The sequence below is a fragment of the Odocoileus virginianus genome, chromosome 10 (genome assembly GCF_023699985.2).
Source record: "Odocoileus virginianus isolate 20LAN1187 ecotype Illinois chromosome 10, Ovbor_1.2, whole genome shotgun sequence".
NCBI lineage: Eukaryota > Metazoa > Chordata > Mammalia > Artiodactyla > Cervidae > Odocoileus > Odocoileus virginianus.
The window spans coordinates 72,866,755-72,880,998 of NC_069683.1; the positions used below are offsets into that span (position 1 = coordinate 72,866,755).

The 14,244-nt window shown below is 39.0% G+C and overlaps 1 protein-coding gene across 5 annotated transcripts in view; it reads left to right on the top strand.

The window, feature by feature from the left end:
* The first annotated feature begins 11 nt into the window (after positions 1-11).
* MRE11 (MRE11 homolog, double strand break repair nuclease) overlaps positions 12-14,244 on the top strand; it is a 72,471-nt gene continuing 58,238 nt past the window's right edge. The window contains exons 1-4 of one of the 5 annotated variants that reach the window (XM_070473701.1): positions 12-113; positions 889-1,006; positions 3,107-3,239; positions 8,917-9,077. In XM_070473701.1, the coding sequence (XP_070329802.1) occupies positions 987-1,006; positions 3,107-3,239; positions 8,917-9,077 (314 nt within the window). In that variant the 5' untranslated portion in view covers positions 12-113; positions 889-986. Of the gene's footprint in view, positions 151-888; positions 1,007-3,106; positions 3,240-8,916; positions 9,078-14,244 lie in introns of those variants that run through there. The other 4 variants (XM_070473699.1, XM_020895466.2, XM_070473700.1 and 1 more) reach the window with 4 other exon arrangements.

Below are 14,244 nucleotides of genomic sequence, written 5' to 3' on the forward strand. Positions count from 1 at the left end.
GGAGAAGCTGTTACTCTCCCGCTTAATTCACATTTACCAACAAGGCAGTTCTGTGACGCCATCCCGGCTGGTGCTGTTGCTTTTGTTGTCGCGATTGTCCCTCCTTCTTCCCGGTAAAAGCCAGCTTCGGGTCCCCAGGGTGGGGCTGTGGTGAGTCCAGGTTTGGGGTAATTTGCGAGTTGCTTTTTGTGTCTGCGGCGTCGCGGGCTGAAGTCCAGAGAGGACTGACTTTGTGGGAAGAATGGGCCGAGTAGGCTCGGGAGGAGCTTGGAGGTTCCGCGAGTTCTGTGGTGCGGGCGCGTTGAGGCTTGGAATCCTCACCGAACCGGCGATCTGTGAGTGGGAGGGGTCGTTCTACGGTGGCAGCCTCTCCTCCTCAAAAGTGAAAGTGAAAGTAAAGTCGCTCAGTCTTGTCCGAATCTCTGCGACCCCGTGGGCTGTGGCCCACTAGGCTCCTGCGGCTATTTTCCTTCAACGATATGTTTTTGTTTATTCCAACGTGAACCCCTTATCCTTTCAAAACAAGCCCGTTCTTTAAAGTAATTCTGTGTTTAAGCAGGAAATACAGGATCTTCTTAGGCTCCAGAGTAGCCCTTGAATGCAACTTAAACATTTCTGTTCAGTTATTCGTGTGCTAAACCCGAAGTATTGTGTGACTCTTTTGCCCATTCATTTAACAAACATTAGCTTCCCACAAGGCAAGCAAAAGGAGCTAGGAGAGGAGTTTAATTATAGTGGTAAAACTGAAGTGGGACTGGAGACACTCTATTTTTTTGTTGTTGTTAACATTAAAAATAAAAATACAGTAGGTGATTAAGTGAAAATGAGACTCTTCCAAATTGCCAGTCTGCATTTTAAAAATGTGTTTTAAATAAAATTTTGTTTTAGAATTCGGTATCGAGTGAGTTTTCTGACCTATTTGAGCACCGGACCCAAGGGTACTTGCAGAGGGAACTGGTCTCGGAGGAGGTGGACTGACCATAGAAATGAGTCCTGCGGATGCTCTGTAAGCACCTTTCTTCCGAAATCTTTGTTGGTTTGGGTTTCTACCAAATAGCCTATCGACTATCGTCACCATAAAAGAAAACTTACTTAGTAAATAAAGAGCTTGCATGAACACAAGTGTTAGTCGTCAAAAAGAGTGTTTAGAATGGTTAACAATCCATACTGTATGTTTATTAATTAAAGATAATATGCAGCTGTAGATTGGGGTTTTGCAGTAGATTGGCATATTGCTGTATAAATTTATGTTGTTAGGTTTTTATTTTAAACTATTGAAGCTATAAATATTCTTGAACTAAGTCTTACTAGCTAATGCAAGTCTTTTAGAGCACATTTTTAGAGGGATAAATTGCCCTCGTACTGAATAAATTGCAAATGAATCTGACTAAAATGAAAATAAGTAAAATAATTAGGAAAAGTAATGTGGGAAAAGCTTCCAACTTGGAGTCTTTAATCCTGGTTTTAATTTCTTGATTAGTATTGTTTGACCCTGAGCAAGTTAGCAAGCCTTAAAACTTCACCTCGTTTTCTTCATTTGTATCATCAAGGTAAAGTGACTCTCAGATAAATTTTCATATTTAAATGAAAAAAACTCAAGTGAAAATACTTTAGAAATTGCTGTGGAGTCTGGGTAGTAATGTGATTTGAAAGTACGATGACTTAATCTGTATGTATATAGCAGTCAGAACTGTGTATATCATTTTGAACTTTCTGAAGAGACATCTTTTCTGGAAAATTCTCCCGTGTATAAAGATTTGAATTTTAGAGATACATAAAAGTTTGTTTTTAAGTTTGTATATTTTAATGAAAATAGCCTGAATTTTAATCCTGGCTTTTAGTACCATTTCTTCCATTCTGTTTCATGATATATCAATTAATTTCTAGTATTTAGCCTTCTGGTTTTTCAGAAACAATAATACTTCACCTCTTTATATGTGAGAGTTGAGATGAGATTAGAGATACCAAATTATTTTAAAGACAGTTAAAAGTCATATTAAGTTTCAGTTCAGTTCAGTCGTGTTCGACTCTTTGCATCCCCATGAATCACAGCACGCCAGGCCTCCCATCACCAACTCCCGGAGTTTACTCAAACTCATGCCCATTGAGTTGGTGATGCCATCCAGCCATCTCATCCTCTGTCGTCCCATTCTCCTCCTGCCCCTAATCCTTCCCAGCATCAGGGTCTTTTCCAATGAGTCAACTCCTCGCATGAGGTGGCCAAAGTATTGGAGTTTCAGCTTCAGCATCAGTCCTTCCAATGAACACCCAGGACTGATCTCTTTTAGGATGGACTGGTTGGATCTCCTTGCAGTCCAAGGGACTCTCAAGAGTCTTCTCCAACACTATTGTTCAAAAGCATCAATTTTTCGGTACTCAGCTTTCCTCACAGTCCAACTCTCATATCCATACATGACCACTGGACAAACCATAACCTTGACCAGACGGACCTTTGTTGGCAAAGTAATGTCTCTGGTTTCTGCTGCTTTGAATCTTTGGAGTACTACCAAATTTAAATGGCATTGTAAATTCATTTTTTTACTTGGCCAACTTCATTAATGGTAAGCTAACTTTATTTGGAGAGTAGTCAAGCAAGCCTCTTTAGGGGCCTGGATGTAAGTTACTAGCTTATTAGAATAGAAATCTACTTATAAAGTAAGAGGAGTGCTTTTTAAATTAACTAGGTAATTCTAATTTTCCTAGAAAAGTGCAAAGTAGATAAATAGCAAGTTTAGATACTGAGATCAAATTCTCTTAGATTTTTGCTGTGGAACAGAGTAGGAAAATAAGCTTCAAATCCAGGTTACATATGAATGTATAAAACTGCTTGTAACACAGTTATATATTTTTGAAGCAGTTACAGAGCCTTTTAAAAAGTGCGTATATATTCTACATTGTATTAGTGGTAGGAAAATTGTGACGTTAATAAACTAGTGAATGCTTCAAATTTTCAGATCTTGTTTAGAACTGGAAAAATGATTTTATTTCATAATTGCTATTTATAGATTTAGTTTAGATTTTTTTTTTAGATTTAGTTTAGCTGTTCAATTTGCTTGAACATTCTTTCAATAAATTATTTTGACGTGTTTCTTCTTTTTAAATGCAGCGATGATGAAAATACATTTAAAATCTTGGTTGCAACGGATATTCATCTGGGTTTTATGGAAAAAGATGCTGTGAGAGGAAATGATACATTTGTAACACTTGATGAAATTTTAAGACTTGCCCAGGAAAATGATGTGAGTTTGGTTTTCATTTTTGCAATTTCTATGAAGTTCCTGTCCTTACTCTTTTTTCCTTTTAGAGGTTTGTTTTATATGTCCATGTGCTCAAATTGCCTGCTTAAATATAAGTATGCTGAAAGCTCAAATCAGATTTCATGTGCCTTATTCCCTGAATTTAAGTAGGAGCGACTTTCATAAATGGTCTGTAAAACTTTATGAAAATTGATGAAGTGTTTACTGAGTGCAGCATGTTTCTATTTGAACTGTAAAGATGACTGTCATAGTTTCTGCTTTCAAAGAACATACAGCAGGCAAACCAGCATGTGAGATATGATAAATGTCTAAAATGCTCAGATGCAAGGTCATATGTGATAAGAGCCATAAGAAAATTATAAACATCATTTCCTGGGAGATTAGAGGTAGAAGAGATCACATTTAGAAGAGGACAGCAAGATGAGATAAATTAAGTGGCATTTAACTTGGGCTTAGAAGGAATATAGCAGCCGTGTTGGCTCACTCGTGGGTCTTGTGTTAGAAAGAGGGCTGAAAAACTAGAAATGTGGTTTGAGCTTCAGTGAGAGCTTCAAATGTCAGATTGAAGAGTTTGTATCCAACTTAATAGAAAGTCTTCTGGCAACAGAGTCTAGCATGAAGTCAAGATAAGTTTGAGGTTTTTTAAAGTAGTGGCTTGCAATGGAAAAAAGGAAGTGAATACAAGAGCTATTACAAAAATAGGGTTTGCATACTTTGATTAGGAGATGCGGATGAGGGAGAAGGGATGACAGTATCTCTGAAGTGTGTTAAGTTTGGGTGAATGGTGGTACCAGTAATAGAAGTAGGTTTTAAATAAGGAAGATTTCTTTCTTATTTTCATACTTCCTTATTACATACTTCATTATGTGGGAAGGTGATAAATTTTTATTTAGACCATTTGAGTTGGAGGTTCCAATAGGATATTTAAGGAAGCCTTCTAGCAGACAGATAAAGTGTCCATCTAGAGCCCAAAAGACAACTGGGGAATAAACATAAATTCGGGTGACTTGCAAACTATTATCTTCAACTTTGACTTTTTCTCAGAGTTCTGTTCAGTTTTTCTGCAAGTCCTTTAGTTCATATTTCCAAATATTTATGAGTGGAACCTCTCCACTATTTTCTGCCTTTAAACTTAATCTAAAACTTTTATCTTATTTTGCTGAACTACAGTAGCTCCCCTTAGTTTTTTTTTTCCTTTTTTATAGCATAGCAGACAGAGTGAACTTATAAAATCATGAATCAGATCATGGCACTCTGCTGCTTCGAAATCTAAGTGGCCTTCCCTTGAATCTAGAGTAAAAATTAAACTACAAAGTTCAACATGATCTGGCCCCTACTAGAAGACTTCATCTCCTTTGACTCTGGGTACTTGGCTTGTGCTCCATCTATACCAGGGTGTGTGTTCTGTTCTGGGACCTCTGTGTGTCTGGTTCTCTTCCTGCTCTGAGTATCTTGATTTTGTCAGGGTTTACTTCTGAGTTCAAGTTTTATCTTTTTGGAGGGGTCTTCCCTGGTAACTCCAAACAGTCTTATCACATTACTCATTTATTTTTTTATAGCACCATCTGAAATAATTTATTGGATTATCTACTTGTTTATTTTCTTCTCCACTAGAAGGTAAATTACATGAGAATGAAGATTCTGTTCTGTTTGCTCATGTGTATCCTAGTACCACAAAAGGATCTGCCAAGCAGTAGGCACTCTCATAAATGTGTTCATGAATGAGGGAATGTCTAGTACCGTCTCCTTTTACCCCGAAGGCAGAGAAATTAATAGTCAAAGGAGGTTTGTTTCCTGCTAGAGAATCCTGTGTCCTTTTCTATGCTTAGGTGCTAAAGAACTATGTCTTTTCCTGAGGGCAAGCTTTTTTTCCCTTTATTGTGTAGTTTCCTTTCCTTCTGCTTCCTCTCCCTGCACTCTTTAATCCTAACTGTCCTCTTCTGCCCACAGCCCCAAGCTACCTCCAAATGCATGTTATATTTACTTTCCCCCATCTTTTGTGTCTATTTCTTCTTACTGAAGTCTAAATTCTTCCTGATTTTTAAGTCCTCTATATTGTGGGCCTGTGCCTTCTAACCAGCCTTATCTCTACTCTTTAGTTCTATCAGCCTGATCTCTACTCTCTAGTTCTTCAGAGTCTTTTTTTTTTTAACTTTTAATTTTGGAACAATATCAGTCTTACAGAAATATTGCAAGAATAGTACAAATAATTTCTTACCCTTCGCTGAGATTTTCCTACACTGAGTGTGTGTGTGTGTGTGTGTATTTGTGTCTTAGTCATTCAGTTGGATCCAACTATTTTGACCCCATGGACCGTGGTCCCAGGCTCCTCTGTCCATGGGATTCTCCAGGCAAGAAGACTGCCTACCATTCACTTATCCAGGGCATCTTCCTGACCCAGGGATCGAACCAGGGCCTCCTGCAGGCAGAAACTTTACCATCTGAGCCACCAGGGATGCCCTTCCTACACTTTTACATTTAATTTATCCTTTCTCTCTCCATACATACACACACAGACTGACACACTTTTTCTGAACCATTTGAGAGTGAATTGCATGTGTAACCAGAGTACACTTGTCAAAACCAGGGAAACTGATGTTTCTCCAGTACTATCATGTAATTCTAAGATGCTGCCAGTTTTCCCCGCAACAAATGCTGTAGCAGTTTGGGGGCAGGTCAGTGCTGTTAGATCCCAACCCAGGATTACATTTTACGTTTAGTTGTCATGTCTCTTTAGTCTCATAATCTGGGACGTTTCCTCAGTCTGCCTTGTCTTTCATGACTCTGGCTTTTTTATTTTAAACAAAGCTGTGATAGGTTCAGGTGTACAGTGAAGGGACTCAATGGATATGCATGTATCCAGTCTGCCCCAGAGTCCTCTGGTGGCTCAGATGGTAAAGAATCTGCCTGCAATGCAGGAGACCTGGGTTCTATCCCTGGGTCGGAAAGATCCCCTGGAGAAGGAAATGGCAACCCACTCCGGTATTCTTGCCTGGAAAATCCCATGGACAGAGGAGCCTGGCGGGCTACAGACCATGAGGTCACAAAGAGTCGGACATGACTGAGCACACACGCACTCTCCCCAGACTTCCCTCCCATCTAGGCTGCCATATAACTTTGAACAGAGTTCCCTATTCTATGTGGTAGGTCCTTGTTGGTTATCCATGTGTCCATGCCAAACTCTCTAACTATCCTTTCCCTGCTATCCTTAACCCCTGGAAACCATAAGTTTGTTCTCTAAGCCTGACCTTGACATTTTTGAAGGGTCACAGGTAATCATGTCTGCAGAATATTCCTCGGTTGGATACGTCTGACATTTCCTCATGAGTAGATTCATGTAGGACAGGAATATCTCAGAAGCAAGTTGTGGTCTCAGTGATCACTAGAGTCACAAGCCAGTTTTTATTTATTTATTTCCATTTATTTTTATTAGTTGGAGGCTAATTACTTTATAACATTGCAGTGGTTTTTGCCATACATTGAAATGAATTAGCCATGGATTTACATGTCACAAGCCAGTTTTTAAAGATATTAAAAAAAATTTTTTTTTTGCTCTTGATAACATAAAACATACCACCCTAACCATTTTTAAGGATTCAGTTGAGTAGTGTTAGGCACATTTGTATGGTTGAGTAACCAATCTCCAGAACTCTTTTAAACAACTCTTTCCTTTCCCCTCCCTTATAAAAATGTTTACTTAGGTTGTCTTTTCTATGACTTGGATGGTGATCATTTTCTTCCTTTGCTCAAATCATGTTTAGTTTTGAAGATCTAGCTTAAATTTTAGTTGCGGTCTCTCTGACTAGTGTAGGGGCCAGAAATCTTTACCTTCTTCCCTTCTAGGTTCTCTGACTGGTCTGATAATTAAGTTGACAGAAGACAGATTAGGGCTTCCCAGGTGGCACTAGTGATAAAGAACTTACCTATCAATGCAGAAGACATGAGATGTGGGAAGCTCCCCTGGAGGAGGGCACAGCAACCCATTCCAGTGTTCTTACCAGGAGAATTCCATGGACAGGAGCCTGGTGGGCCATAATCCATAGGGTAGCAAAGATGACTGAAGCAATTTAGCATGCGCGCAAGACAGATTAATAGATTAAAAAATTGCATATATGGGTTGTTGTTTAGTCACTCAAGTTGTGTCCAATTCTTTTTGACCCCCCCAGACTATAGCCCGCCAGGCTCATCTGTCCATGGTATTTCCCATGCAGGAGCCCCACAAAAATATGAGACTCCCAGCAGTGAGGTAATGGAGGAGGCTTATCTGCCATCCTGATCTAGGGAGAAGGGGAAGGGAGCCTGGGGCTTTAAAGGGGAGGAAGAAGACAGTACATAGGAAGATGGGAAGAGTGGATGTTTGGTAAACAAGTGTATGCCGCGCCATGCCCTGTGATGAGTCTTTCTGATACCAGAATTATCTCTGGTAATAACTCTTCTGGTACATACATCCTATCTAAATTCTTTCAGTCAGTTAGGAGAGAAGCAAAAAAGCTTTTCCTGACTCTGCTAGGTCTTAATTGCCTTCAGCTCAAAACAGTTTACATGTAAACTGGTCCGTTTGGGGGTGACATATTTTGCTGGCCCTCACTACTGTAGCCCACGGTGATCCATATACTTCTGGATTCTTTTGTATAATTAAGAACTTAATCAAGTTTCTTTAAGTAGATAGTTTACTTCTTGGAAGCGTGTTGAACTTTCTGTGTGATTTCCTTTCTTCTCTCTGGTTGTTTCTGAATGCTCTTCCCCGAAACCTCATTTACCCTTCACAGTGCAACTCACATGCCACCGTGATAGCCCATCCTTCCCAGACTTTGTCCTCAGATGAATTTCCTGCTCTTAGAATTATTAATAATTGTAGTTTCATCTCTACTCCTGGTTTGTTTATATATCTGTTCTAGTGAGTCAGAGTCTGACTTATGTTTAGATGCATAGCTGTTTGTCTCTCCCACTGGATTTTGAATAGAATAGGGATCATATTTTATTCATCATACTCAGTATGAGGTATGGCACATTGTATTCAGTGAGGGCAGGGACATGATCTGTTTTGTAGATTGCTATTTCCTGAGCTGTCACTGCCTGTAGGAAGTCTAAATAATTGTTGAATGAATCAAGTGAATAATTTGGATTGAATCAGCTCTTCCTTCCATGTTGTTCAGTTGTTAAGTTGTCTCTGACTCTTTGTGACCCCGTGGACTGCAGCCCGCCAGGCTCCTCTGTCCATGGGATTTCTCAGGCAAGAATACCGGAGTGGGTTGCCTATTCCTTCTCTAGCGGATCTTCCTGACCCAGGTATCAAAGCTGGGTCTCCTGCTTGACAGACAGATTCTTTACCACTGAACCATTCCTTCTATAGGTTTTATTAAAGTGCAAAGTTTATGTTTGATTTGGATAACTTTAAAAAAAGAAATCACTTCTGTCAGCATGCGTTAGAGACTTGGTATAGTAATTTGAAGATGGCTTTTTGAAGGTGGCCTGGGAACCTAAGTGGGAGTCAGATTAGTAACCAGATTGGAAGGGCCTTTAAATGAAAAAAATATGAAACTTTAAATCTCCACATGTAATGGTATCTTTTATAAAATTTTTTTCTCTCTTTGGTCTATAGTTTTAAAAATTTTACCTATAACACATACTAATTTTCACACTATTTTCTGTTGATTAGGTGGATTTTATTTTGTTAGGTGGTGATCTTTTTCATGAAAACAAACCTTCAAGAAAAACATTGCATGCCTGCCTCGAGTTATTAAGAAAATATTGTATGGGGGATCGTCCTGTACAGTTCGAAATTCTCAGCGACCAGTCAGTTAACTTTGGTTTTAGTAAGTAAGTATATTTAAATGTTTCAATGAATGTTTCCTTGTGTCTATGATATATAACATTTCCTATGTAAGATGCATGAACACATTAACAGTTACTCCTCTTCATTATGAACTATTTCCTTGGCAGTTGTAGTTCTTAGAATTTTCTGTACATTATTGTATTAATTTGTGTTTCCCTAATTAATAATGAGATTGAGTAACTTCTCAGATTTTTATTGTACTTTTGGAATCTCTGTTCATATCCTTTGTCCTTTTAAAAAAATTTGGATTTTTTTTTTTTGCTTTTCATGTTGAATTTGCACTATTTATATGTTCTAGATACCAAGACTTTGTTAGGCATATAGTTTTTTTCTCAATCAGTGGATTGTGTTTTGACTGTTCACAGCACCTTTTGTTGACAGAAATACTTAATTTTGATGTTCATAGTCAAATATGTGACATGACTGAGTGACTTCACTCTCACTTTTCACTTTCATGCATTGGAGAAGGAAATGGCAACCCAACTCCAGTATTCTCGCCTAGAGAATCCCAGGGACGGGGGAGCCTGCTGGGCTGCCCATCTATGGGGTCTCACAGAGTTGGACACGACTGAAGCGATGCAGCAGCAGCAGCAGTAGTCAAATATGTTGTTCTTTAAGATTTGTGCTTTTGGGACTTATTGACAATATTTACCTAGAACCCTAAGTCATAAAGATGCATGGTTCTTCTTATACATTTTGCAGGTGCCACACTGCTTTTGGTTAAAATGATCTCAAAGTTGTCTTCTGCCTATGCCAGTGTCTCGGTCTTTTCCTTCAAGACACTAACAGTTTTGAAGTGTACTGGTCAGATATTTTGTAGAATGTCTCTCAATTTGGGTTTTTCTCATGGTTAGACTAGGGTTATTGGCTTTGGAGAAAGAATATTCCTTATAGGTGAATTGCCCTTCTCATAGCATATTAGGAATGTATGCCATCAACATGACCTGTACTGGTGACATTAACCCTGGTCACTTGGTTAAGATGGTGTCTTATAGGTTTCTCCACTATCAACTTAATATTTTTCTCTTTCCATTCACTCTTTTTTAGAAGTAGGTCTCCAAGTCCAGCCCACACTCAAAGAGGGAGTTACGTTTCACTTCCTGGAGAGAGAAAGGAGTGTCAAAGAATTTATGGGCATGTTAAAGCCACCACTTACTAAAATGAGTAAAATTTTAGGAGAGGCTCTGCAAGTATTCCCTTTCTCTTTAATGTTTGTCCAGTAATTTTAGCATTTGCCAGTGGTTCTTGCCTACAGCTATTGTAACTGTAGTATCCTCATGGTGATTTCCTGTTTCCCACATTTTTTCTGCCATTTATTAATTGAAATTCTTCTATAAAGATCTGTCCCTTGTCCCCCATTTGTTTGTTTATTTATTCAGTTGTCTATATTAGTAGGAACTTATTAAATCATTTATATCAGTATAAACTCACTTTTTTCCTTTGAGTTGTAGTTTAACATTATTTTGATAATCTGTTTTGTTGCTCAAATAAATTGTTCCAGCTTTAGCCATTGGACACTCTTTCAGACGGGCTCTTGTGTCCTGGAAACATACGCTGATCTTTTTTCCCCATCTTTCTTACTTTTTGGCACTGGAAGATGCTCCAGGCTAATTCTGTATTTTCCCAAGCTTTATACTCATGGAGTCTTGGTTCCTTTTGGAATGATATTTGGAAGCTAGAATCTGGATGCTTGGCGTGCACATGGCTACTGTCTTCTGGTGCTTCTAGTTTCTCTCAGTGCACAGAACTTAAATATATATGTGTAAAAATGTGTGCGTATGTATATGTGTGTGTGTATGTGTATGTATAGATATATGTGTATATGTAAATACACATACATATATATATATATATATGTATATATAGTAACCCATGAAAACAGACATCAGTTTAGTTGCTCAGTCATGTCTGACTCTTTGTGACCCCATGGACTGCAGCACGCCAGGCCTCGTCCATCACCAATTCGTGCAGCCTACTCAAACTCATGTCCATCAACGTTGGTGATGCCATCCAGCCATCTCATCCTCTGTCATCCCCTTCTCCTCCTGACTTCAGTCTTTCCCAGTATCAGGGTCTTTTCCAATGAGTCAGGTTTTCGCATCAGGTGGCCAAAGTATTGGAGTTTCATTTTCAGCATCACTCCTTCCAATGAATATTCAGGACTGATTTCCTTTAGGATGGACTGGTTGGATCTCCTTGCAGTCCAAGGGTCTCTCAGGAGTCTTCTCCAACACCATAGTTCAAAAGCATCAATTCTTCTGCACTCAGCTTTCTTTATGGTCCAAATCTCCCATCCATACATGACTACTGGAAAAGCCATAGCTTTGACTAGACAGATCTTTGTTGGCAAAGTAATGTCTCTGCTTTTTAAATATGCTGTCTAGGTTGGTCATAACTTTTCTTCCAAGGAGCAAGTGTCTTTTAATTTCATGGCTGCAGTCACCATCTGCAGTGATTTTGGAGCCCCCCAAAAATGAAGTCTGTCACTGTTTCCACTGTTTCCCCCTCTGTTTGTCATGAAGTGATGGGACCAGGTGCCATGATCTTAGTTTTCTGAATGTTGAGCTTTAAGCCAGGTTTGTCACTTTCATCAAGAGGCTCTTTAGTTCTTCTTCGCTTTCTGCCATAAGTGTGGTGTCATCTGCATATCCAAGGTTAGTGATATTTCTCCTGGCAGTCTTGATTCCAGCTTGTGATCCATCCAGTCCATCATTTCTTGTGATATACTCTGCCTAGAAGTTAAATAAGCAGGGTGACAATATATAGCCTTGATGAATTCCTTTCCTGATTTGGATCCAGTATATTTCGAACCATGTCCGGTTCTAATTGTTGCTTCTTGACATTCATACAGATTTCTCAGGAGACAGGTGCGGTGGCCTGGTATTCCCAACTCTTTATGAGTTTTCCACAGTTTGTTGTGATCCACACAGTCAAAGCCTTTGGTGTAGTCAATAAAGCAGAAGTAGATGCTTATTTGGAACTGTCTTGCTTTTTTGATGATCCAACAGATGTTGGCAATTTGATCTCTAGTTCCTCTGCCTTTTCTAAATCCAGCTTGAATATCTGAAAGTTCACAGTTCACATACTGTTAAAGCCTGGCTTGGAGAATTTTGAGCATTACTTTGCTAGTGTGTGAGATGAATGCAATTGTGTGGTAGTTTAAGCATTCTTTGGCATTGCCTTTCTTAGGGATTGGAATGAAAACTGACCTTTTCCAGTCCTTGTGGCCACTGCTGAGTTTTCCAAATTAGCTGACATATTGAGTGGGATACTTTCACAGCATCATCTTTTAGGATTTGAAATAGCTCAACTGGAATTCCATCACCTCCTCTAGCTTTGTTTGTAGTGATGCTTCCTAAGGCCCAGTTGACTTCGCATTCCAGGATGTCTGGCTCTAGGTGAGTGAACACAACATCGGGATTATTTGAAGATCATTTTTGTATAGTTCTTCTGTGTATTCTTGCCACCTCTTCTTAATATCTTCTGTTTCTGTTAGGTCCACACCATTTCTGTCCTTTATTGTGCCCATCTTTGCAGAAAACGTTCCCTTGGTATCTCTAATTTTCCTGAAGAGATCTCTAGTCTTTCCCATTCTATTGTTTTCCTCTATTTGTTTGCATTGCTCACAGAGGAATGCTTTCTTTCCTTGCTATTCTTTGGAATTCCGCATTCAAATGGGTCTATCTTTCCTTTTCTCCTTTGCCTTTCGCTTCTCTGCTATTCACAGCTGTTTTCATTCTTATTTCTTACCTATTTCTGTATATATATATTTTTAAAAGGAGTTTATATTGGGAGGTAAATTTTTGGAGATTTTTGTATGTAAGAAAATGAGTACTTTTAACTTTGGATTGATAATTTTGCTGAGTATAGAATTGGATTTCGAAGGATTCTTACAATTTTTAACATATGTCCTTGTTTTAAAAAATTTGAATCACTTGTTAAAGAGATTGTCTTTTCTCCATTGTATATTCTTTCCTTCTTTGTCAAAGATAAGGTGTCCATTGGTGTGTGGATTTATCTCTGGGCTTTCTATTTTGTTCCATTGATCTATATTTCTGTCTTTGTGCCAGTACCATACTGTCTTGATGACTGTAGCTTTGTAGTATAGCCTGAAGTCAGGCAGGTTTGATTCCTCCAGTTCCATTCTTCTTTCTCAAGATTGCTTTGGCTATTCGAGGTTTTTTGTATTTCCATACAAATTGTGAAACTATTTGTTCTAGTTCTGTGAAAAATACTGTTGGTAGCTTGATAGGGATTGCATTGAATCTATAGATTGCTTTGGGTAGTATATTAACTTTCACTATATTGATTCTTCCAATCCGTGAACATGGTATATTTTTCCATCTATTTGTGTCCTCTTTGATTTCTTTGATCCCACTCCAGTAGTCTCACCTGAGAAATCCCATGACAGAGGAGCCTGGTGGGCTATAATCCATGAGGTTGCAAGAGAGTTTGACCTGACTTATCAGCTAAACAACAGTAGCAAATATTTTCAAACCTTCTTTCCTGTTCTCTTTTTGAAAATTATATCTTACTCACTTTTTAATATCTATAACTTTATTTCTTTGTACTACATTTTGGATAATTTTCTCTTCCAGTTTACTAGTTTGTGTAGAAAAATAGAACAAAAAAAATAGGGAAACCCTGAAAAAGAGGACTACTAAGTAGTGTTTAGCTCAGTTCTGCTGCTGCTGCTAAGTTGCTTCAGTCGTGTCTGACTCTGTATGACCCCACAGACGGCAGCCCAACAGGCTCCTCTGTCCCTGGGATTCTCCAGGCAAGAACACTGGAGTGGGCTGCTATTTCCTTCTCCAATGCATGAAAGTGAAAAGTGAAAGTGAAGTCACTCAGTCGTGTTCGACTCTTTGCTGCCCTATGGATTGTGGTCTACCAGGCTCCTCCGTCCATGGGATTTTCCAGGCAAGAGTACTGGAGTGGGTTGCCATTGACTTCTCCATAGCTCAATTCAATCCCTATCGAAAGTCCAGTGGTAGTTTTCCCGGAACTAGAACAAACAACTGGTATAGGAAAAGGTGCTCAGCATCACTAATCATTGGGGAAATGCCTATGAGAACCACAATGAGATACCACCTCACACCTGCTAGGGTGTCTGTCATCAAAAAGATAAGGGAGAACACGTATCGGGGAGGA